Source organism: Abramis brama (genome assembly GCF_963993115.1).
Source record: "Abramis brama genome assembly, chromosome: 17".
Lineage (NCBI taxonomy): Eukaryota > Metazoa > Chordata > Actinopteri > Cypriniformes > Leuciscidae > Abramis > Abramis brama.
The window spans coordinates 13,497,134-13,523,104 of record NC_139979.1 but is presented as its reverse complement, the minus strand read 5'-3'; the positions used below and the strand labels follow the sequence as shown (position 1 = coordinate 13,523,104).

Genomic DNA, 25,971 nt, shown 5'->3' with positions numbered 1-25,971 from the left:
TGGGTCAGACAAAACGGAGTTGTGCTATAAAAAAAAAAAAAAGGCAGTACCTTCATAGCGCAGCTGAATGTACATTAGACTATAGACGCAGTCTATGGCTGCCCGCCGCACCTCAGGGTTTGGGTCTGTGCACCGTGGGGCCAGACGCCCCACAAGAGCTCCCAGATTATGGAATGTCACTAGATTCTGAGAGAGAGAGAGAGAGAGAGAGAGAGAGAGAGAGAGAGAGAGAGAGAGAGAGAGAGAGAGAGAGAGAGAGAGGAGAGAGAGAGAGAGAGAGAGATTAGCACTGAACATGAGATCTAATAAGATTTTAACTACAGTAAAAAAAAAAAAAAAAAAAATCCTAAAGCACATATTTCATTAATCAGTGCCTTGAGGAAGCCAAAATAATTTATCCTGCTTAACATTTTAGCTTGGGCAGAATAAAACTAATATGTACTTAAAGTGAATGCTTTGTATTTAAAGGATGTGAGAGGTTTATCTAAAACAAACCAATTCACAGTGTTCAGGATAACAATCTACAAATAACCAGAATACTTTTTTCATGCAACACATAAAATAACACTTTACTTGCTAAATTTATCATCATAATTTCAGAGTTACTTCAAACAAATACGCTTCAAAATAATGACTAATAAACAAATATCTGTAATCTATAATATCTAAATATATTTTGATTATAATATGATATGATTACTTTTTTATTTATATAATTTACAAATAAAACCCTCTTCCTCTAGAATGTTGGTGTAACAAGTATTGAAAAAGTTGTTTTACCGGTAGTATGTTGATGGGATGCATGATGGGAATTGTAACATGAAGAAACATTTCCCAACACTAGCAATTCAAATTGAAATTGCTAAAACTGACCCTATCAGTAATTACTCTCTCTCTCTCTCTCTCTCTCACACACACAATATATATTATATATATATATATATATATATATATATATATATATATATATATATATATATATATATATATATATATATATATATATTGTAAACACACATCACATATAGTATACTGTATACACATATAGGTTTTTATATATATAATATACACACACACATCAATGATGTCCTTTACCTTCACACTGAGATGGTCCAGATAAAAATGCAGTAACTCTGCCATGGTCTTTGCTGCTCTCTCCCGCTCATATTCTTTTCCTGAGCTCAGCCAGCTCTCAATATGCTGAGAAAAAGCAAAAGCACTCAATACATGGGGTTCAGACAAAGAGACTACAAAATGGCAAGTGACTTTTATAGTAACTACTTCACCTTGAAAACAGACTGCAGACCATCAGGACTCAAATCTCTGGCTAACACATTCTTCAGCAATTCAAGAAGAGCGTTAAAAGTATCTGAATATAAGGCCTGAGGGGAAAAGAATTGTAATGAAAAACAAACTCTATGTTTAAAGCATGCATGAGACAAAAGAGACACTCTCCCAGGGATGCGTATGCACTGTACATGCATATTTTATTCTGACCTCTCTTTGCTGTGGATCCAGGGCTTCTTCATCTTTAGCTTTGTCCGGAGTGTCCACAGTAGGAAGCCCATAAACACCAGTCAAACATATTTTTAACAAGTCAAAGTTTTCATTTTCTGATAAAGGAGGATCTAAGTTTCTGAAAGCTTGAGTCAAGTTCTTGATTGATTGTGGCACTGTTTCATTAAGCATCACGATGGACAAACATGTTTAGCATACATTTACAAAGACAAACTTTTTAAAAATAGCGCAGATGAACACTAGAAAGATTTAAAATGGTAGGATACATGAGGTTGGCACATGTGGTCATAACCAGATAGCGAACAGGGGTCCGCATGACATCTGCTGGTTCAGCTTTGATGAAATCCTGCAGGAACATAAAAGACAAATGCTAAATAGGTATATCATATTCTGAAACTGATCTGAGATTTACAAAATAACATTTCATTTTATGCCACATTCATCTCCTAGATTTTGCCCAATGGAAATGAAATCTTCCTTATACTGAAAGTACATTGAAAACATACTGTATATTAAAAACTGAATGATCTTCAAATCAAACCTCTCACCATCATAACACCCATCAGCTCTTGTTTGCGGGAGAACAGGAAGCCCTGTTTACGGACACTGTTGCTGATGGCCTTGGCAATGAGTCCAACACTATGAATGAGACTGAGCTTCATAGTCATGTCCTATGAAATGCCCATGAACATACACACACACACACACACACACACGCGCACACACACACACACAGAAAGAGATGAAAACACACTCAAACTGTGATTTATGGAACAAAGCATATGTCAATCAAACAGAGCAGGCAAATCAAGACCTGGAATTAGAAAAGTATGTCCAGGTCAAAGTTGCACCCAGCATGCTCATTTTAAATAAATAAATATACATGTTTTACTCATAACATTTACTTACTTGCACTTTAAACAGTGCAATAAGAGATGAAAATCACAATGTGCGACAATTTAATTGTGATCCAATAGAAAAAGAGTTGAATGGATAAATCAAGCCACCTTAAATCCAGAAAACCATGTATCTAGACACTGTGACGCTTTAGTAAGACAAAGGTTATTATCAGGTTAGTGAGCTTTTTTTTTGACCTTCTCAAAAACCATGAATCTTTTACTTACAAGTGTAGTGTAAAAGTTTTAAAATGTCATCTTTATTTTATATCTAATTTACCAAAAGACCTTTTTTAAAGATTTAGATGAAATATGAAGAGCTTTATATCTGCGCAAACATTTTTTTTAAACTCGAGTCTCATAAAAAGTGTAATAAAGAGATAGCTTTTTGAGAGGGTCAAAAGGTTTTGATTGCAGCATCAAGACTGAAGAGAAAGTGAGTTAAAGTTTAAAGGTCAGAGGTGAGAGAAGGTCCTCATGATCTCTTTTCCCTTCACGGTACCTTGGTCTCTACTTTAATTCCCAGAACCTGTACAACAATAAAAGTAATGATCCAATGTAATTCACAAACATGAAAGAAAATCCATTTTATTTAACAATAATCAGAACTTCATGATTGGGCACACAAAGGACTATCAGAATGATGAATTATGTGACCCTTCAGATACTTTAACTACATTGAGATATAAATCAAAATGCCTTTAGTTATTTGTGTGTGTGTGTGTGTGTGTGTGTGTGTGTGTGTGTGTGTGTGTGTGTGTGTGTGTGTGTGTGTGTGTGTGTGTATAAAGTTGTCCTAAGAAAAGAATGGGTACTGTTCAAAATTCATGTATAACTTTGATGAAAGGTTTTGATCCACTTTAAATGTTGACTACTGTAGTATATATATAAAACATCTAATTTTAATGAATTCAGTGAATAAACAAAGCAAAATTCTCCAAAAATCCCCATAAAGACTCACACGAACTCAACTTCGATATTCAATTTGGACTGGAGTGCAGAATGCTAACAAAATGAGTTGCATGGTTCCCTAAGAGTGAAATTATTTTAAATCGCACAATTACATTATGAATATGGATAAGATATGTTTCAGCACTCAAAGAGAATTAATGATCCTTATCATTAAAAATCGTTTAGATCAAACTGTCATAACTGCAGCCTCAAAAGCAGCCAACTGAATCTTGTCAACATATACTAGGACATTCAGAGGACTTATTTAGGAAAACACCTCACAGCAACGACACATTTTAAAAAAAAAATTATAACTATAACAAACAATGAGAAATGATTAATGTATTATTCTGATCAAATAAATGAGCTGTTCATCTAACATAATAGAACTACAGAGGCATGAAAATTAAAGTTCTTCCAAAAATCTCCAAACAAACAACCAATGCAAATGCAAGTTGAGTCATCAATATTTTTTGGTCCATTTTCTCAGAAGTTAAAACTGACTAATACCCCAAAACTCATAATAACATTTTAGAATTTAGAAATACCAGTTTACAAATACTTAGTAATACTACAATAAAACTGCTGTATTTTCGGGCCACAGAAAGTCTTTTTACGCTGCAGACAAAAAATAGTATAGCGTTACAGTTGAGCCCTATGTGTTTTACCTTGGTGTTGAAGTTTTTCGAGATGTTTTGGAGAATGTCACTATCGATGCGAGTGAGGAGCTTATCTTCTGGAGCGTGCAACGCAACATAGCCGTAACACAAAATTAAAGTGCTTTTCATTTTCTCCACATCAACATCGTTTTTATCCTGAATGACAAGAAAAGTAACACAACAAGATACATGTGTGAAATACGGTTTCTGAAGCGCTTTATAAACCTAATATAATTATCCTTTTACAATGGACCACTGTGCACTGTTAAATTTCACAATTATTATAAAAAAAAGACCATTTCTAACTAAATTTAAATGTTACAGTTTTTAACAACTGATTTGAAAAAAAAAGAAGATATTTGTATTTTGTATTATGTGAGAAGCACAATGAAACTCGCCCTACTTTGAGAAGACCAAATATCCCTGAGGCTTTCCTGAAGGCGTCAGACTTCCCAAACTCCTCCAGTTTTTCCAGAGTGCCATCGAGATGGCTGCTGGCACACAGCCCGATTCCCATGGCAACACCCTGCAAACCAATTATTGCCTGTTACTACCATTATTCTTAATTAGCAGCTTTTAAATAACTGCAAAAACCCTTATATAACTAATTTCTAATCTATGATTAGAAATTATATGGGATCTATGTTCTCAATGATAACTGATAGCACAGCAGAATAATTACCTCAATTTGGATACAGGTATGGGTCAAAACGGACTACTGTATGGACTACCGTATTTTCCAGAAGTCATGTTTTTTTTTATCGTCTGAAACATGCTGCAATTTATCTTCCAATATTCTATATAATGGAATTAGCGTCAAGCACACAAAAGCGTTTATAATAAGTGTTGTTTTTAATGAATGCCACTTTAATGTATGTTTGTTTTATACTGTTCTGTTAAGAATACCATTAAATTGAAAGGATTTGTTGTGGAGTGAGGGGAACTAAAATACATATTTAGAATGTTTGCCAATGTTTCGTTTTATTTACAGATAGAATAATTAGCGACTAGCTTTAGACTTCTTTTCTAATATTTGGTTTAGCTTTAATAATTTTTGTGACAGTGTGGTAAAAGGGATGCATTAAGATACATAATTCCCCAGAGAGGGTTTAGTGTGCTGTCTGAACGTTGTTCTTGAGCAAGCAGTTTGACTGTCAGCACATAAACTCTCTCTTAATTCAGAAGTCAGATGTGAACTGATAAGTGCGCGGTGTACAAGCGCTGAGATCGGTGTACCGTTCTTTCGATTGCATCATTGTGGCGAGTGCTGATCAGGATCTCCTGCAGCTGTTTCTTGACCAACTCTTTATTATGGCACTGCTGGAGAATCACACCGACACACCTATACAAAAAACTCTGAAAAAAGAGAGAAAAAGAAGAGTTTGTCAAAACAATGCAGAAAATTAAGTCAAATTCACATTTAAATAAATATTTCACTGGGGGGAACTGCATGAGACATTCAATATGTAGGCTTTACATCCAAACAAGCTGAGACCTATGTTCTTGAATTGCTGTTTTATACATATTTATATTTTTTCAAATCTTTTACACAAAGCATTCAATGCATACCAAGAAACTGTCACTTGTTTAGTTCTTTTCCATGAATGATCACAACAGCTGCAATCACAATGATTAATTTTTGAACAAAAAAAAAAATGATAATTAAAAATAGCTATTGGACGTGGACTGTTCCTTGTCAGTAATATTAAAGCTTTACTTTTTTTATACCATGAAGATGCACAAATGGATTTCTAAACTGACCTTCTCCTCCAGTGAGTTGTTGTAGTTGGGCAAGTATCGTGTGGCTTCTACTGCAAGCTGACCGGTCCACTGGCTGTCGTCAATGGCTGCCAGAGTTTTAGACAGGAGCTTCATCACAATCACAAAGCAATGTCTGATTAATCACCATCAATAACTTTGGCCATGTTCTCTTCTCTTATTCATATAGATTTCTTGATAACAGTTTTTTTTAATATCGCAAGCTTTTCTTTTCAATAGTCATTTATGAGTTCATACACATTACTACAGACCTTAAGTAAACTTTCTTCCCACTTCTTTTTGTCCAGAGATTCTTCTGATGATTCTGGTTAGAAAAACACAAAATTCAGTCAGAGATCCATTCAAACCACACTCTGGAAAAAGTCAAAGATAATGGGATACCCATTAGAAGTGTTTAAAGCTTCACCATGTAACTATCTTGGAAGAGTCGCAGAATGTGAAATAGGAGTTCTCATATTCAAACATAAGTTTGGCTGTATCTTGGAAACATCTGGTTGTCTTGTGAGTCTCTAAGGACAGGTGGTTTTGGGAGGCACTTGAGATCATAGATAATTCAAGAACCTCTCCTTCGACTAAAAACTGATGGAGCAAGACAGAGCGAACCTGTAAAGTTTCAGTTACTGGCACAGGCGAATTTGTGGGTGGGACAGGTGGGACATGTCCCCACCACTTTTTGGTAGGGTCAATATTCTCCCCACCACTTTTTGAAACATCTCGCGGAACGGATGCATCTAAGGAAGTATCTATAGCTGACTACCAGAGTAGTAATTGCATTAATTTGTATTAAATAAGAGGTGATCTGGTGCCGGTGATATGAAATCACAAAACAAAGTGCACACAAATGTGTCCCTGCTCTTGATAAACAATAATTGATGAACATCTTTAATTTTAATGTGAAAAAAAATAAAATAAAAATAAACTATACAAGGGCAAATTAGAACCCAAAACCTCTAACAAGTTTAACAAAAGTTATACCCCTGGACCATAAAGGCACACAAGCTTTACTTGCGGATCTGTGTATTTATTCACTGATGTGAAGAAACTCTGTACTAACAATATATTGTATTCTACAGCAGTCAACATTTGAAGTGGATATTTTTTTTTATCAAAGTTGTCCTAAGACAAGAACGGGTATTGTTAAAAATTCATGTATAACTTTGAGGAAATGTTTTGATCTACTTCAAATGTTGACTACTGTATATATGTAAGGATGAAAGAAACTATCACATTAAACGAGTTCTGTCTACAAGTTAAACTCAGCGTACAATTGAAATTGATTTCTGTATATCATAATGTTATTTTTTCTGCAATTGTTATAGTACATAATATGTGATAAAGCAATGTATTAGCACTCTCCCACCCACACATAGACACACACACACACACACTCCTGTCCCACCCACTTTTTAAAACCAAGTTAAGCCACTGGTTACTGGACTAAATACAGAAACAAGACCTCTTATGTCAGTAAATTGACCTACTTCGTTGAAATATCGCAGTTAGATTATATAGTTAGATTAGACACAGCAGTGCTTCCTTGCAAAGGCAAATCACACTAAATGGATTCTTTCATAGATCACATAATTTCTCATGATGTCCAAATTCAGTTTCAAGATGACTGGACTTTTGAAAACATGGTGAAACACTGAAGTATGCAGGTGGATGTTATGACCAGTAGGTGGCGTGGTCTGGTGGCCTTGTGAGGAACAGCCCTGTACCTAATCCTCTACATCACTGTTGTATATTTTAACAAACCTTCAAGAAAATCGAGCAGCTTTGGAATCTCATTTTCCCACAGCGGCTCTGCTTTAGAGTGAATGTTAGGGCTGATAGAGTTGAGCAGACTCAGGGAGGGAGCACCGTGTCCCCTGCACCGAAATGGGAACGAGGCATTCACCTGAGGAAAAGGTTACATTTATTTCAGATGCTTAAGGTCTGCATTAAGCAGCGACTATATTACATCATGATCCAAAAGAGTGTATCAGGAGAAACAGAGACACAAAAAAATGGACACAGTTAGCTTAACACTAATATTATGTATATGAATATCTCAATGTGTTCAATGTTTTGAAACACTACTGTTCAAAAGTTTGGGGTCAGTACGCTTTTTTAATGTTTTTTATGCTCACCAAGGCTGAATTTATTTGATCACAACTACAGTAAAAGCAGTAATATTGTGATATTATTACAATTTAAAAATATATATTTTTTAATATAATCTTAAATGTAATATTTATGTAATATACTATTTATTCCTTTTATGGCAAAGCTGAATTTTCAGCATTATTACTTCAGTCTTCAGTGTCACATTATCCTTCAGAAATCATTCTAATTTGGTGCTTGTGAAACATTCCTTATCGCAGCTGAAAATGGTTGTGCTGCTATATTTTTATTAAAACATGATACACTTGTGATCATTTTTTTCATGATTCTTTGATTAATAGAAAGATCAAAAGAACAGCACTGATTTGAAATATACTTTTTCTGTAACAAAGTAAACGTCTTTATTGTCACTTTATTGTTAATTTAATGCATCCTTGCTGATTAAAAGTATTAATTACTTTCAATAATAATTCAAAAAAACTGACCACAAACTTATGAACAGTACTGTTATGAAAGTAGCACTGGTATGTTGCAAAAAATTGTGAAATATTCAGTTTGATGGTCATCATACAAAAATAGGTAGAACTTTTATTTTACAGTCCTGTTCCCCATGTACATAATATGTATTATAATAGTAATTGCAATAACTGGTTAATAACTAGGTACTAAACCTGAACCTACACCTAAACCTAATCCATGTAGTTACCTTATAATACCCAGTACTTTCTTAGGTCAGTACACTGTAAGTACACGTAAGTGCACGTACTGTAAAATAAAGTGCAGCCCAAAAATATGCCACAACTGACCAGAATCAAGAATCAAGCAGTCCAGAGAGGCATGTAAAACTCGTTGCCCCGCTGAAACCTATAATGATAGAAGGAAAAAAAAAACACTGGAAATTCGACACTTACCAAGAGCCTTATCATCAGGATATATTGTGAGGGAAGACTATAGCCTGCGGGAAGAGGAAAGAAACAGAGCAAGACAGAGAGGGGGGGAGAGCAGACAAGGGTAACCCATTAGTAAAGCACATGATCCAAAAGCATTACAATTAACGAATAAATAATCACTGAGCCTGGGACTTTTTTGTCCTACTAGAGTTCAATTTAATCACTGTCAGCGTACGAAACAATTACCCTCTGCCCAAAAAACTTTATTCAGTTGATAAATACCACTTTTCATTTGACTAATTAGAAACAGACTCAACAGGCAAAGCAAACGACTTGCAATGAAAACAGAACGTCTGCGAGTGCAATTTAGTTTCAGTCCAACAACGAAAAAAAAGAAAAAGATTTAACGGCGGCTGCTGGAGGAGACAGAAAGTGTGATTCAAGGGTTTTTGCAGGTCAGACATTGGAAAAGCTCTTAGTCTAAGACTAGGCTCATCAGTGACATCATGATTGTATATATGTGTGTGTGTCCACACCTTTTGCATTGAAGTCGATGATGAAGTTGGGTTCTTGTGCTGTTCGCTTCTTATTGGCCAGAAGAATTAAACTCTTGCACAAGGGGGTGGTGGCGTTGGCATACTGATTTGGGGTCAGGTAGCAAAGCAACATCGGCCACAGAACCTACATGAAAAATATCATGCACTCAATTCAGATGTACGTACATTATGTTCAGTAAACAAAAGACAAAGTGTAGAGATAAAGGGCAAAGCGTTAATATCTTACAACAGTTTAAAGGAGAACTCTGGTCAATTTTAACATTGAGCTCATTTTTTTGTAAATTTGGAGTGCTGTCAGTACAGAGAACAACGACAAAAATCGGTGTTGCCTACACCGTGTTATCCTCTTTTTAAAATTTGCACCCTGTTGACTTAAATGGGGCAAATTTTTAACCTGCTTTTAGCCTCTTAACATCCTTGATGTGTCATTACAAGTGCCCAGCCATTTGAGTGATTCCTTCATAGAGTGAACACGGTGAATCTGACTGCAGTAGATGTGAAAGATATTTATAAAAATGATGTTAATTCAGCCAGCGCACATACCTGTATTTACATCCTGTTTTCGGTTTAAGTCCACAGTAGTCGATTGTCGAGTTCACGCGCGTGATAACCTATGCGCGTGAACTCGACAATTTTTCATTTTTATTCATATCTTTCACATCTACTGCAGTCAAATTCACCCGTGTTCACTCTGAAGGAATCACTCACATGGCTGGGCACTTGTAATGACACATCAAGGATGTTAAGAGGCTAAAAGCAGGTTTAAAACTTGCCCCATTGAAGTCAACAGGGTGCAAATTTTAAAAAGAGGATATGCATTCGCCAAATTATCGTTTGAATAAGCATCTGCAATGTCACAACATTATTTTCTATTCAGAGCTGCATTCATTTCTCATCAAGATCTTCTATTGATGATGGGAGAGTCGGACCGCTGCGTAGTCTCCTTCAGCACATCCCAAAAAAATCTCAATGGGGTTAAAGGAATAGTTCATCCTAAAATGAAAATTCTGACATCATTTACTCACCCTCAAGTTGTTCCAAATCTGTATGAATTTCTTTGTTATGTGGAACATAAAAGAAGATGTTTTGATGAATGTTTGTAACCAAACAGTTCTGGGGCACCATTGACTTCTACTATGAAAGACAATGGTGCTTCATAACTGCCTGGTTACTGACATTCAAAATATCTTCCTTTGTGTTCAGCAGAAGAAATAAATTCAGGTTTAAAACAACTTGAGGGTGAGTAAATGATGACAAAATTGTAATTTTTGGGGTGAACTATCCCTTTAATTTCTGGACTCTGTGTGGTTAAAAATATGAGCCCAACAATCCTGGTATTGTCATTTTGGAATATGCCCATGCCATCAGGGAAGACAAAATCTATTGATGGAAACCACTGTTTATTCAGTAGTTAGCTGTCCTCATTTTCTGGGCACATAGCGTTGCTGAACCTAGAACTGACCAACTAAAGCAACTCTGCCACCCTGACAGGCTTGTATGGTAGGCACTAGGCATAATGGATACATCACTTCTTCTGTATCTCTTTCTACCCTGATGCCCATCACTCTGGAACAGGTTAAATCTGGACTCATCAGACAACATGACCTTTTTCCATTGCTCCAGAGTCCAATCTTTTTTGCCCAACTCTTTTTTCCTCCTGATTAGCCTCACTGATAAGTGATTTTCTTAAGGCTACACAGCTGTTTAGTCCCAATCCCTTGAGTTCGCTTTGCATTGTGCGTGTGGAAATGCTCTTACTTTCACTATTACACATAGGTGCGAGTTCTACTGTTTTGTGAGAAACTGTTTTTTTTCTATGATTTGATTTCACCACATTTTTAAGAGATCTCTGATCAGGATCATAAAAAATAAAAAATAAAATCTGACTACATTTCTTTCTCAAAGATGATGGTTCACTGCAATCCTTCTAGGTATTAATTATGCACTGGACCCAATTTTAGCAGTTTCAGCAATCTCCTTAGTTGTTCTTTGCTTAATGCAGACCAATAATCGGACCTTACTTAAACAAAGTAACATCTTTGGATGTTTAAGGAATGTGAAGCTACTCGCTGCATCAGATTAAATAACTTCTTGTAAGATGAAACATAATAATCACTGTATTAATTTTCCAGTGGAAAGCTCTTACCTATTTGCTTTCAGTGTCTACATTGATAAATCCACACAATAAATCTCATAAAGGTGTAAATTTAGGGCTTTAAAACAATATGTTAACAAGTAAGACACAACAAAAATCTAAAAATAGTCTGGCTAGATGTGCATCTCCTGACATTTTCCTGGTTATCGTTTGAATATGTTTTGGCAGAGTGAATGGAGACAGTCTCATCGGCACATAAACTGTCTTCGTCTGTCTGCTGAGGAGAGATCCCTGTCAACGGCCAGCTGTTGATGTTGGGAAGCTTACAGGAAAAAAGATCTAATATTTCTCTAGACACTCTTTCTTACAAGCAGCAATGCCGGGCTGAGGCTGCTGACTTTGGCTGTGAAGATGATGGACTGTGCTGAATGACTGCAAAGCCCATCTCTCACTATAAGAGTTTCATTGAGTTGTCTTCAAGATAGTAAGACGCATTGCAGATGTGCATGTGTCTGATTTAGTGGCAGTGTGACTGTCACCACCACAGACATTGATGTTCCCCCTAATATTCAGAACAGTGGGAGATCAATATTGACTTTCTGATGGTTGATTTTTAAATCACTACACTTGGTCCCCACAAATCCAGACAATCAGGTCAAATTCTTCAGTGGCAGCTCCCCTTAAGAATGATGGCATAGATATGACAGCTTTATGACATTCATCAAGTTCACCTGGCATACATAAAATGACATGCAATATCAGTCAATCATAATGTTGCACAAAAATTGTAAACATTGCACATTTTGAAATGAGAACCATGACTTCAAGCATATAAGGAAACCATTTTAACTTGTTTGCGGAAGGTGTACAATTGTGTGTACTCACATCAGTCAGCCGGCCCACTGTAGTGGTGAAAAGATGTAGTGTGTTATCACACATGCTACGCAGAGCCTCATTGGTCACTTCCTCTGGGTCTGGTGGTCGCTGTCCTCGCTGTATGAATATTAACACAATTTATTACCCATATTGTATTACACCCCCGAGCATAACTAGAGCTAGGCTAAAACCAATAATTGTTCAAAGCTATCAAACAAAGGGAATCACCCCAGCTAATGCAAATATTTAAAAACTAAGCTATGCACTGACACATGACTCAACATGGACTATGTACTGAACAAGCTTGCTAAATTGAATGCTAAAGAGGTCTGAAACAATAGATCATTAACAATCTTGCAGTTGCATGGGAAATCAAGTGAGATTTGTAGACTTATCAAACAGAATCTAAAATGTGGTCAGTGAGCAGAAAGTTCAGTTGCAGCTACAGTCATGTGACACTGCAGTAAGATAATGAAATGTGTAGCCAGTAAAGGTTGTTTGTACATGATAAGTGTCTGGTAGAGCACAGTGCTGAATGATGAAGCGGACGAGCATGTCTCCTCCCTCCAGCTCTAGGTAACCATGATGAGCCATCGCACTGATCACCTGCACCACTCTCTTCTTCACCTGCACAGGTAAACACAATCATAAAGACCTTTCTGAACACTCAGAATTTCTGCACATTTAAAAGTTTCCACCACATAATTCCATTAAACACAATACATAACAGTGACAATGACACTGCAGCATAAATGATAACAACAGAAAAAAAAGAAAAAAAAACTTATGCATGAACATTCACTTTTGAACATGTTAGTAGACAAATTAAACAAACTAGTGTGACAAATGTATTTTAAAGGAGTTTATTTTCTAAAGGTCCACTGGGACAAAATTTCCTAAAGTTGATGAAACACCCATGTTTTGTCACATGTCACATTCAGATTATTATGTACCTTATTGCTGTGGTCAGCCAGAGGTTGCCTGATGCTGGTTAGAATTAGGAGCTTCTTGGTTTCCATAGTGGAGGCTTGAACAGACAGAGTAGAGTTTTAAAAATACTATCTCAGCAAATATTTCTGATCCTTTCATAACCAAGTATGACAATCTGGATGTGAGTGTCTGGTTGAGAAATAAATCATTGACGTATTTGATTACATGTTTAAAACTCACTGGATGAGTTGATGAGGTGTCTGAGAACAGCCAGTGATCCCATTCTGTTCCTCTCATTACTGTTCTCCAACCTCTGGAGCACAAACACTATAAGGCGGTCCGGGAACGTGTTCGCTGGGAACAAAAACAGCAAAATATAAAATTTGTCAAGTTCACCCTCAGTTACCATCATAGACTTTGACAGTGTTCTGTGCCAATAAATGGACCAGCTAGTCAATGGTGTATGGTAAATGATCCAATATAGAAATAGCCCATATAAAGTCTCTGCTTCATTATTTAGACCAGTGGTATATGACAGGTTTTGTTTTAGGACCCAAGTTGAACATTAATAGGTAAAAACCTGGGAACTGAACTAAACTAAACTAAACTAAACTAAACTAAACTAAACTAAACTAAACTAAACTAAACTAAACTAAACTAAACTAAACTTTAAAAAAAAAAAAGTGCCTATGTAACCATTCATAAATGTAAGGAGTTCTTTTTCTAATTTATGCTCTTTTATGCTTCAGTACAGATCTAGCACTAACACCTATTATTTTCACTGTTGAATGAAACACTCATGATTAAAACATCATGACTGACATGCACACACAGAAAACACATAACAACTCTTGGACTCCTTGCATCTGCTTGACAAAACACAAACGCGAGAGGAGAGAAATCCAGCTGGTGTGTCTCAACTCAAATCAGCACCAAGCACACAACTGTACAAGATCATCTCACTGATTGAAAGAGCCTGCTGGTCGGACACTTTAACTTAATCTCAGCTCAGACTCCATCAGCACATGACAAAGATATAGCAAACAGCAGTCAGCTGATTTAGAATACAACCTTCACTTGAGTTCATGACCACATGGCTAGTAAAAAAAAAATTGATTTCTATGATTTTACATTTGCATGCACCTTAAAATAATAAAGAAAAAGGTTTAAACAAGACTCACCAAGGATACTGAAGCATCGTAGGACCTCGTTGTGATTTTTCACAGTTGGAGGGTTGCTGAAGTCTACAGGTGAGCATATCTGGAAAGAAAAATTAATAAGTATTAAATAACTTTAAAAACTTGCTTTTTTAATGAAAAACACAGTGATGAAGCATAAAGGCAATTAAATAATCTAAACTGGTTTTCTAATAAAAAAAGGGTGTAAAGTTTAAAATAAATGTAATCCATTTTAATAAAAAATTCCCTCAAGTTTCCGATTTCAAATTAGATCAATACAAATCCCAAGGCCACAGAGGTGAACTTCTGTGAACACTTCCTATTATGTTAAACTGTTAAATGGCCCTGGGTTGCTCTCTTTGTTAGGCAAATTAAAACCTGTTACACCAAAATGAAGACACAATTGCAAGAAGTTAAGCAAGAGATTTAGAAGTCTGTAAAAGGTGGTGCACATAAAGAGAGATTGAGAGAGACACTGACCTGCTGGTGCAGAGCAAGTAAAAGACCATCCACCTGTGTCTCCAACACTCTGCTGCCCATATTCACAGAGGCCTCCAGGACCTGACACAAGCTCTGAACAAACACAAACAGCATTAGACGACATTAGGCAGTACAGAGACCTGGATCTCCTCATAGCTCAGTCATTAAATCTGATCTGATTCCGTCATGAACCAAGTCATTAAACAACACAAACAATCACACGTTGTCATGTCTTTATTGAACACACTGTAGAAACATTCACAGTCCAGAGTGGGAAAAGTATCTGAACTTGGATTGAATAACTGGTTGACCTATTTACCTCCACCAAATATTTCCTGTAATTGTGAATCAGATGAAATGGTGAGGACTTTACCTTGCTGATGATATAGTGTTCTGCATTCTTCTTGTAGAGGCCCAGTATGGTGGGAAGGAGTTTGGGAAGCTGTTCTTCCAGTTTATCATGTGCCATCAGATGACTCATTGACCCGAGAGCCTCTGCAACAGTCATACGTAGCTGCCGAAAGATACACGAGAACAATCAAGTACAAACATGTACATGGATGAACACACACGCACACTAGATCAAATCGGAAAAAAAGAAGAAGAAAAAAAAACCTGAAAAGCTAAAAAAAAAAAAAAATGGATGTGGATTGGAAGTAAACTAATACGTTTATGGTAATTTGATTGAAAAAAGCCAAAAAGTTATTTTACAATCACTTTATGAATATTTTTTTATTATTTTGATGATCAGTGTCCAAGGAGTATTTAAATGACAGTTTTGAATAAAATGCATGATTTGTAATGCTTCCATTATTTTTAAAGTTTACTTTACTGTGCTACAAAAATAAAAATGTGTAAAGGTGAAAAACTACACACAATCCAATCTTCAGCAATTACAAAGAAATCCACCTCTTTGAAAGAAGCAGATTTAGTTCACAGGCTCACATGTTTTTTCCCTGCTTCAATTCCAAAGAAAACTGAAATGAACCCATTTGGCAAAAGTTAATGTCCCTCTTTAGTCTCAAAAGTGAGTTAGCTGTAATTGGATGTGTGCTCTGTCTCATTGAGTGTACCTTGGACTCTCTGCTCTGGATCCAGCTGTTGAACAGGATGTCGTAGGCTGAGTAAATCTCACTGGAGAAGGTGTCTTTACGCACAGTGGGGTCTGGAGCCTTGTCTAGGTTGGCCAGATATTCTAGAATGCTCTCGCTAAACTGGCAGAGAGCTAAGAGGAAACGTAAACAGGTGAGAAGCCACATCACAACAAACAATAAGGATGCATCCTTACTGAATAAAAGTAATACTTTCTTTCAAAAATGACAAGCCCAAGCACTCTTGAGCACCAAATCAGCATATTAGAATGATTTCTGAAGGATCATGTGACACAAAAGACTGGAGTAATGATGCTGAAAATTCAGCTTTGCCATCACAGGAATAAATGACATTTGAAAATATAGTAAAAAAAAGATTCTGATCAAATAAATGGAGCCTTAAGAGAGCATAAGAGCCTAAAAATCTTACCAACCCCAAAATTCTGAAAAGTAGTGTATACATTTATTCACATTTTGGGCCCTATTTTAACAATCTTAGCGCATGGTCTAAAGCGCACGGTGCAAGTTCACTTAGGCTGTGTCCCAATCCACTTTTGCTAGTTTAACGACGGGAAAAATGGTCGGCGCGTCAGGCGCATGGTCTAAAAGGGTTGTCCCTATTCTCATGAGTAATGGGTGTGTTTTGGGATTTACGTGCGTTAAATCAATCAGAGTCTCATCTCCCATTCCTTTTAAATGCCAGTTGCGCTTGCGCCATGGCAGATTCGCTATTTACATGACGGAATTTGATAGTGGAAAGACCGAAGCCGTCTCCAGAGCGCAAACAAGCAGCGAGGTTAAAGCCCACAAGCAGACCATCTACGGGACAAGCCGGATTCCACCATATCTTTATGTACACAATAATAATCTTTTACTTTGTAATCCTTTTATTTTAAATATTTGGCATGTTTGTGTGCTGCTGTGCGTCCCTGTGTTTAATAAGCAGAGTGTACACACATAGTGGACCCGCCACATAAAAAAAATAATAATCGCAGTCTATTTCTGTTGCCTCAAAATAGCAACGCGCCAACAATGCGCCAGAACACACCTTGTTTTCAGACCAGCACGCCCATGGGTGCACAAATGGGCACAAATGTATTCGCTATTTAAACAACGTGGCGCAGGACGTGAAAATGATAACTGCGTCAGACTGAAACTAGCAAAAAACACTTGTGTTGCGCTTGGCGCTGCATTGCACCAGGTGTAAGATAGGGCCCTTTGTCGTTTAGCTGACACGGAAAATGTAACACTTTACGCAGACCTGTAATTGAGCTTACCGGAAGAGAAGACCCATTTCATGTTGTCTTGTTTGGTCATTCCCAGCATGGGCAACATGGTCCCCAATATAGCACTGAGAAATGGCACCATTCCATATACTGTGGGGCAGAGGTCAAACATATCAAAACAGGTCAGAAACGTAACCAAACAAGAACACAGGACTTAAACAAACAGTCCAAATCTGCATTATGGAGATATTTCTATGTTATTATTCAAATAAGTTATCTTAAAATAATGACCAGGCATAAGGGGAGTTTAAGCTGTTAGTTATACAGCTTACAAGTGGCTACAAATGTACATAAGACAAAATAGGTTGGGAAACACTGGTGTTGACTCCAATGAAATGTTAAAACAAAGTTTATAGAAAGTGAAAATAATAAGTACTAAAGTGATGGTAAAAATAATAAATACGGTTCAGTCAAATGAGGATCTGAAAAAATAATGATCAACTGTCAAATGCAACAAAGCATGATAACATCATTTGCTAACTTCCTGACTAAAGTTTGCAGGTCAAATTGTAACTTCCCTTTCATTTTCTAGTTAAAAACTAAAATAAAAGCTTCAAAAATCTTATACTGAAAATTCTGTAAAATTAAATTAAAATTAAAAATTAAATTAAAATCTAATTAAATTAGAGCTTCATAAAAGAAAGACATCACTAGAGAAAACTTTTAATGAATTTCATGAGTTTTGATTAAGGTTATGTACCATTTGAGTCTGAGAGATTGGCTAGTGTTTGGACCACAAAAAAGTGAGGCAAAACTCCCGGCTGGAACTTCCCGAGTATCTCCTCCATGATGTCATTAATATATTTGTTTCCTACAGCAACCAGTATATTACTGGCTGCTTGCTGCCAGTCTGGGACAACTTCCTGTACAAAAGAAGACAATTTGTTTTATATGTTTAAATATAGAAAATCATAAATTTGTGTTGCACATTATAATATACAAACAATAAATAAATAAATAAATAAAAATAATGCTTTAAAATACTACATTTTGACATGTTTAGGAGTAACCTGTCACATAACTATTTTCCTAAATGTCATTGAAAAGTTTAAGCAAGACACTCACTCAAAATAGACCCAGTTCTTTCCTCTATTATTATTATTTTTTTTTAAACTGTTTTCTATTTAAATATATCTTTTTTAAATGCAATTTAGCCCTGTGAGGGCAAAGCTGAACTTTCAGCATCATTCTCCAGTCTTCAAGATCCTTCAGAAATCATTCTAATATGCTGATTTAGTGCTCAAGAAATATTTATTATTATTATCAATGTTGAAAACAGTTGTGCTGCTTAATATTTTTGTGGATTCTTTTTTTTCTTTGATTAATTGAATTAAACATTTATTTAAAATATTGTTGTAACATTATAAATGTCTTTACTGTCACTTTTGATCAATGTAATCCTGAACAAAAATATTTCTTTAAAAAAAATAAAAAAATAAAATCTTAACGATCCCAAACTTTTGAACAGTATTGTAAATCAGTTCTCACCTTTGATTTAGTCATCTCATCTGATGCCAGATGTATAACACTCTTGATCTTGGGGTAACTGATGTCATCAATCCTGCTCTTCACCACCATCTCAATGGTTTGCAAGACCACCATTCTGTGCACGACCACCAGCTACACAGGAAAAAGATGACTTGCAAGTAAGCTCAATCACATGTACTAAAGTGTACTATAAAAGACATGCCATCACAAAACTGAATCAGTAAAACCACAGTCTCAAATTTAGCAAACTCACACATCCTACATTCACATCTGACAAAGCTGGTCAACTATTAAAACAGACACGAGCCAAATCAGAGGCAGGCAAAAGCAACACATTACAAATCGATAAAAAAAAAAGAGATCTGGTTACAGTTAAAAAGGTTTATTACAAATGACATTAATGTGTGTTTCCTTTATAAAGAAACACGCACTGAATTATTTTCCTTTCTTTCTGGGGATATGCTTTCAAAAGGCGATCTTGATCTCAAAAGGTTCCCTGGGAAGTAAAATTCACCAAACAGAGAAATCATGAAAACATGGCATGAGACTACTTAATGTGACACACTGACGCCAATTGTCACATCATCAGAAACAACAAAGATAGTTCTGCTTCCTGTTAGCAGGAAGTGTAAAGTTAAGTGCGCTTGAAAGTGAAAATAGCCCAGCTATCATTATAAACATCTGCTCAATAAATATAGAATATGCTAGAATAGACTAGAATAGAAAAGGTACTTGTTTTAAAAACATTGTTACCCTATTTTTATCATAAAATGGTTGACAAGTACACTGCCATTTAAAAGTTTGGGGTTGGTATGACTTAATGCTTCTGCTCACCAAGGCTGCATTTATTTAATACAAAAAAACTTAATATTGTGAAATATTATTACAATTTAAAGTAATTGTTTTTTATTTTAATATATAATTCTTGTGACAGTAAAGCTGAATTTTCAGCATTTTCAAAACATTTCTTTGCTGTGCTGCTTAATATTTTTTAGGAAACCATGATACATTTCTTCAGGATTATTTGATTAACTTAACATTCAATTAAAAAGCATTTATTTAAAAACTTTTGTAACATTTAAAATATCTATATTGTTCAGTCGATCAGTTTAATGTATCCTTGTTGAATAAAAATATTAATTTCTTTACAAGAAATCTTACTGACCCCAAACCTTTAAATATTAGTGTATCTAAAGCTATTTGCTATTTGATGCTTTTTAGATCATATGAAACCCACAACATTCAGCATTAATCTATTTAACCCATTAAAAGTCTTCACAGAGGAAATCATATGGAAACACAGGAGAATTTCACGAGAGAGCATAATATTTCTCTGGAAAACCTTTTTCAGAACAGGTTCAGATGTTTTCAAAGATGAAAAATCTTTGGCTGACCTTGGGGTGTTTGAGCAGGTAGTCCTGACACATGGACAGGACTTTATCAGGCTGCTGGTTCCCCAGTGTCAAGATGGATTTCCTGACCTGTTCCTGCACCACCGGATCCTTGTCATTGGCAGCATCCAAAAGAGCCAGGGTCACCTCTGATAGCATAAAAACATGCACATCAATATGAGCACAGAACAGGATGGAGAATTTCTGAAATGTGTGTACTGGTACACAAACACAGTGGCTGTATCCTTATTTGTAGATAAATGGACATATAGTAGGGAAGTAGGCCTATTATTATTATATAGGCCTACTTCCCTACTATATATTAGGCGAAAACAATATGTGACAAAAAGAAGTATGTCCGAATTCACAGTACTCATAAAAGAGTAGGCAAAAAGAACCCAGATGATCTACTACTACAGGCGAGATTCTGAAGCATGCGTACAGACAACACTTTACTATCCCATGAGGCCGCAGAAGAGGCTTTGTGAATGGCAGTGAACCTACGCAACTGATGCTGGTAGGTCACATGATAATGACAACATGGCAAATGTAGTATGTCCGAATTTCATTCATACTACTCACATTCATACTATAGAACATACATTTTTAGCGGCCACGAAGTAATTAATTATTCAAAATAAGTACCTACTCAAGAGAGTATGCGATTCCGGACGTATCCAATTATATACTACCATTTAAAAGGGGTTATTAAGATTGTTTCATGTTTAAAAAAAAAAAAAAAGTTTCCTATGCTTACCAAGGCAGCATTTATTTGATCTAAAATACAGTAAAACAGTAAAAAAATTACTTTTCCAAATTAATATATTTTAAAATAGAATTTATTCCTGAATTTTCAGCAGCCATTTTTCCAGTCTTCAGTGTCACATGATCCTTCAGAACTCATTCTAATATGCTGATTTAGGGCTCAATAAACATTATTATCAATGTTAAAACATTTTTGTGGAAACTGGGACACATTATTTTCAGGATTCTAAATAGAAAGTTTAAAATAACAGCATTTATTTGTAATAGAAATCTTTTGTAACATTAGAAATGCATTTCAATTTTGCTCATAATGCATCCTTGTTTAATAAAAGTATTAATTGCTTCTTTTTTTTTTTAAATACTGACCCAAACTTTTAAATAGTACTGTATAAGTACATCTTTTCACATAGTTTTGCCACTATGCCAGTTTCTCAATGGACAAACTGACCTTAAATCATTTTTATTAGTCTTACTATCTCATACTATGCGGTAAATCCAGATACAAAAGTCCTACACAAACATATTCTTTCAACACCAGACATTACTGTTTCTCACCTACACAAACACAACTGTTGTGAGTGGGTGATCAATTAATCATTGGGATTAGTGTAATTAACTCGTGCTCTAGTAGGTCACAAGCACTGCATTGAGGACATGATGGATGCCTCATGATATGACTCACCCCTGCTCCTAAACTTACAACACAGAGAGTACAACGTAAGGGGGAAGATCTGCAATGCAGAATATCTTAACACAAACTTTGCAACATCTGGACATTTTAACCATACTTAATCTTCACATACAGTCCCATCTGATGAGATTATTCTAATCTACCTACAGCACACAGAGTAAATGAGTTGCCTAAACATACTCATTGGGCAATTAGCTTTAAATCCAACCTAAAGAATTCAGTGTTGAAAGACACTAATGGGATAAGAGAAGCCCATGACTGGATTAATGTGGGAGTTCATTTTAAATGAAAAACAGGTGCTTCACATAAATATAGACGTGTATCTATATAACTTAATCTGCCTCTCCATCTCTGTTAGGGCTGAGCTAATATGCGAATAATCATGATATACATTAATATTCAAATGTTTAGGGGTTAGTCAGATTTTTTTGTTTTTAAAGAAATGATTCTTTATTCACTAAATTGATTACAAGTCACAGTTAAGATGTTTAGGCTATAATGTTACAAAATATTTCTATTTCACCAAAGAATCTTGAAAAAAAAAAAAATGGATCATGGTTTCCACAGAAATATTACTTCTTTTTTTCATGTGGCAGAAAGTTCAGCTTGGCCATCACAGGAATAAATTACATTAGATTAGAATTAATTACATTATCATTGAAATTATGAACAAATGTGTAAAACAACACAAATGAAGATTTTTTTATGAAATCTGAGAGGTTTCTGACCCTCCATTGAACATCCATGCAACTATACCGTTGACGCTTCAAAAAGTTCATAAAGAGATCATAAAACTAATCCATATGAATTGAACGGTTTAGTCCAAATTTTCTGAAGAGACTCGATCGCTTTATATGATGAACAGATTTAATTTAGGCTTTTATTCACATATAAACATTGATCAGCGAACATAAACAGAAGCTCAAACATACTGCGTAACATACGAGAATGAACCTCGCTGATTCTGGCAGCTTCCGTTTACCACAACTGATGTGTGAGTTGACGAATGTATGTGAATAAAATTCTAAATTAATTCTGTTCATCAAATAAAGCTATCGTGTCTCTTCAGAAAATTTGGGCTAAACCGCTCAATTCATATTAGTTATTTGATCTCTGTCTAGCTGCCTATGGAGACTACAGAAAGCTCTCAGATATCATCAAAAAGAGCTTCATTTTTTTGTTCCGAAGATGAACAAAAGTCTTACAGGTTTGGAATGACATGAGGGTGAGTAATTAATGACAGAATTGTCATTTTTGGATGAACTAACCCTTTAAAAGAGATTTGGTCAGCAACCATAAACATTACAAGTAACACTGGAGATGAAAATCAAAGCAATGTATAACTTGAAAAACATTCAGCATATTATAATAACTCTAGACAAGTGTGACATGATCATGCTTACAAGTGCTTGTGTTTAGGTGTGGACTATTAAATTAGTTGACATTAAGTATATAGTGGGCAAAGTGGACAAGAGTGTTACTTACGCTCTACGTCAGTCTCCTCTATAACACCCATGACGAGGATAGCAGCAGAGATTTAGGAATACATCTGGTTGTCCAGTATCCCTCAAAAGATCCCACTACAGATACAAACCAACAACAGAGATGAAACAATAATCAGTTTTATCACTTTTTTTTAACTGATATTTACATTTTGTAATATCAGGCCTACTGATAAATGGTATATATTTAATGGTAATAATAATAATATACTTTATTCATCAACAACAATATTGTGTTTTTTGTGTGTAATTATTAGGTTTATTAACATCATTATTGTTGTAGGAATATTCACAATTAATATTTAATTGGTGTATTATAAAGATGATTTAATCATCACACTGTCATAAATCAAACATTTAACACAAGGCTACATCTCGGTGCCAGTCATAGAAAATATCTCTAAACAACACAAAGTCTCAAAACCTAGCCAACGGACTAGACTGACAACATTTTTGGCACCACGTGTAAGTGTAACGTTTCTTGGGATCGTAAGTGCACCTATGATCCCTAAAAATGCTGTCTAGGTAGGCAGCTCATTAGGTTTTGAGACACAGCCCGACACTGCATTCCATGTGATTTGGCAATCTGGCATAGAAAAGGCACAGATCATGTAACATGCAGTGAAAACGTCGTCTGAACATATTGACTAATAGTCCAACTAACACTGTGGGACACTTCCACAGTCGTATTTTGGTATTTCACGCTCAATGTCAACTTCCTCAAAGCCACAGCGACCTATTAAACTACAATGACAGCGTTTCACTTACATTGGCCGCCATGCGCTCAAGGCAATTGAAATACAAATAAAAACGTTTATAATGCATTTACAACAACGTAAAATGTCTAAAGATTAACAATATATTAATCGTGTTACCTTTCTGCTTGACTCGCTCGCTCGCCCGCAGGCTACACACACCGATTTTCTTTTCTCAGATGCATCAAGCAGTTATTTGTCAGCGAAGACACTAATGTAAATCCAATAACTGATTCCGATCTTGAACGAAAGCGTGTGATTGATTATTCGGCTGAGGTTGATGATGGTCTCATGGACGCTACATTGTATCATAGGTAAACACGCCTAATCACGTGCTTCTGCTCAGGTCAGGAGGAACGCATCAGAGTGGGCGTGGCCTGTCGCGTGGTCCTCTAAACACCAACGAAGAAGACGCGCTGCATGCAAATCAACCTACTTAATTATTCATGTGTGGCGTATGTGAGGAAAATGTACAATTTGGGAAGGTTTTCAATTGCTCTATTACGTTGTATCTGCCATGCTTAAAATTAACGATGAAATGTTTGTTAATGTACATTTTTTCAGCTTGTCCCACTGGAACAAGGCCAAGAGGTAAATTTTATTATTAATATATTATAATAATCAAACTCAAATCAAAAGTAAAATTCTAATATATATATATATATATATATATATATATATATATATATATATATATATATATATATATATATATATATATATATATATATATATATCTCAAGACAGCAATACTCAATAACTTATATAATATTGTTCGTATTGAAGAACATGCAGAACATACATTCTTGGAAGTTCTGAAATGTAATAAAAAAAGAATATTCATGGTTAATTAATATATATATATATATATATATATATATATATATATATATATATATATATATATATATATATATATATATATACACTACTAGTTTCTGTTAAAAAAAAGAAAGAAAAAAAGAAAGAAACGTTTGAAAACAAACCAACATTGTTATAATTATACCAGAAATAATGGAAATATCCGATATGTTAATATATCCAATATGATCAAATATTGTGTTGGACAAAGAGGGGTATTCGGGTCAAAAAAGTTGAGAGCCACTTCTAGACTCTCTGTCATGCATTTTCACAGAATATAGTATCACGTAATTGAGCATGAGGAAAGGAAAGTGTTGTCATCCTCCATGCTTTCTGTTAGTAGATTTGCCATGTCCAGAAGAAATCTTGAATATTTCAAGTGAACCTGCCTCAAAAGGTTTACAGGTGTTTTTCTCAGTTCACACAACACACACTAGAGGGAGCTGGTGAGCTCTTTAGACTTGAAATGTCTGGACTCCACAACCCTTTGGGCTTCCCTCTGGGCCCTACAACTTTTCCCATATGAGTTTATTTAGTTTGTCAGTTACTGAGGTATAGCCCTTGCTATAATAAGTTGCCTGTGTGACAGCTATCCTGGCCGGTCCCATTATATACAAGATCTGAATCTTAAAGCCACAATGAAATGGAAGTGGCGACAGATCTTTTCTTCCATGTTGTGACGTACATCCGGGTGTAATGAATTATCAAAAAAAGAAAAATGCACTTGGGTTATATGCATCGATTGTTGACTAGATGTTGAGATGTGGGTGGTGCACTTATAAAGTAAAGGCAGATGAACGAGAGTCTAAGGGGAAAAAATTATTTGGGAAGTCAAAATTTCTTTAAAAAAGGTATGCATGGCAAAATTGTTCACAATAGATCTAAACAGAGGTGGACAGTAACAAGGTACATTTACTTGAGTACTGTACTTCAGTACACTTTTTGAGTGTCTGTACTTTACTAGAGTATTATTTTTTCTCTAATTTCACTACATTTTAAAGACAAATATACTTTTTACTCCACTATATTTTTGTCAAGGTCCTTGAGTAGAAAGTAGTAACGTCAGTCAGGGGATGATTTTGGTTGCAGGGGTTGCATTTTGGTTGGTCGTCGGTTTGACGTCTGAACTCGACGTCGGGTTGACGTCGGATTTTGGTTGGAAATGAAAGTCGGGTCGACGTCAGAACCCGACTGATGTTGGTTTCTGACGTCAACCCGATTTTCATTTT

General features: G+C 35.6%; 1 protein-coding gene across 2 annotated transcripts in view; it reads right to left on the bottom strand.

The window, feature by feature from the left end:
* Nucleotides 1-24,236, bottom strand: part of mroh1 (maestro heat-like repeat family member 1) — a 35,342-nt gene extending 11,106 nt beyond the window's left edge. Inside the window, exons 1-29 of one of the 2 annotated variants that reach the window (XM_084088774.1) lie at nucleotides 24,002-24,236; nucleotides 23,110-23,204; nucleotides 20,172-20,317; nucleotides 18,778-18,909; nucleotides 17,990-18,152; nucleotides 17,281-17,379; nucleotides 15,986-16,137; nucleotides 15,286-15,426; nucleotides 14,913-15,005; nucleotides 14,436-14,514; nucleotides 13,495-13,608; nucleotides 13,278-13,351; nucleotides 12,829-12,951; nucleotides 12,334-12,441; nucleotides 9,333-9,477; nucleotides 8,818-8,861; nucleotides 7,559-7,700; nucleotides 6,055-6,107; nucleotides 5,786-5,893; nucleotides 5,261-5,380; nucleotides 4,428-4,550; nucleotides 4,034-4,180; nucleotides 2,917-2,943; nucleotides 2,067-2,189; nucleotides 1,785-1,864; nucleotides 1,498-1,636; nucleotides 1,287-1,382; nucleotides 1,096-1,200; nucleotides 51-186 (exon numbers count right to left, since the gene is read on the bottom strand). In XM_084088774.1, coding sequence (XP_083944900.1) covers nucleotides 51-186; nucleotides 1,096-1,200; nucleotides 1,287-1,382; nucleotides 1,498-1,636; nucleotides 1,785-1,864; nucleotides 2,067-2,189; nucleotides 2,917-2,943; nucleotides 4,034-4,180; nucleotides 4,428-4,550; nucleotides 5,261-5,380; nucleotides 5,786-5,893; nucleotides 6,055-6,107; nucleotides 7,559-7,700; nucleotides 8,818-8,861; nucleotides 9,333-9,477; nucleotides 12,334-12,441; nucleotides 12,829-12,951; nucleotides 13,278-13,351; nucleotides 13,495-13,608; nucleotides 14,436-14,514; nucleotides 14,913-15,005; nucleotides 15,286-15,426; nucleotides 15,986-16,137; nucleotides 17,281-17,379; nucleotides 17,990-18,152; nucleotides 18,778-18,909; nucleotides 20,172-20,317; nucleotides 23,110-23,140 — 3,043 coding nt within the window. In that variant the 5' untranslated portion in view covers nucleotides 23,141-23,204; nucleotides 24,002-24,236. The remainder of the gene's footprint in view (nucleotides 1-50; nucleotides 187-1,095; nucleotides 1,201-1,286; nucleotides 1,383-1,497; nucleotides 1,637-1,784; nucleotides 1,865-2,066; nucleotides 2,190-2,916; nucleotides 2,944-4,033; nucleotides 4,181-4,427; nucleotides 4,551-5,260; nucleotides 5,381-5,785; nucleotides 5,894-6,054; nucleotides 6,108-7,558; nucleotides 7,701-8,817; nucleotides 8,862-9,332; nucleotides 9,478-12,333; nucleotides 12,442-12,828; nucleotides 12,952-13,277; nucleotides 13,352-13,494; nucleotides 13,609-14,435; nucleotides 14,515-14,912; nucleotides 15,006-15,285; nucleotides 15,427-15,985; nucleotides 16,138-17,280; nucleotides 17,380-17,989; nucleotides 18,153-18,777; nucleotides 18,910-20,171; nucleotides 20,318-23,109; nucleotides 23,205-24,001) is intronic. The other variant, XM_084088775.1, reaches the window with a different exon arrangement.
* Nucleotides 24,237-25,971: the final 1,735 nt, after the last annotated feature.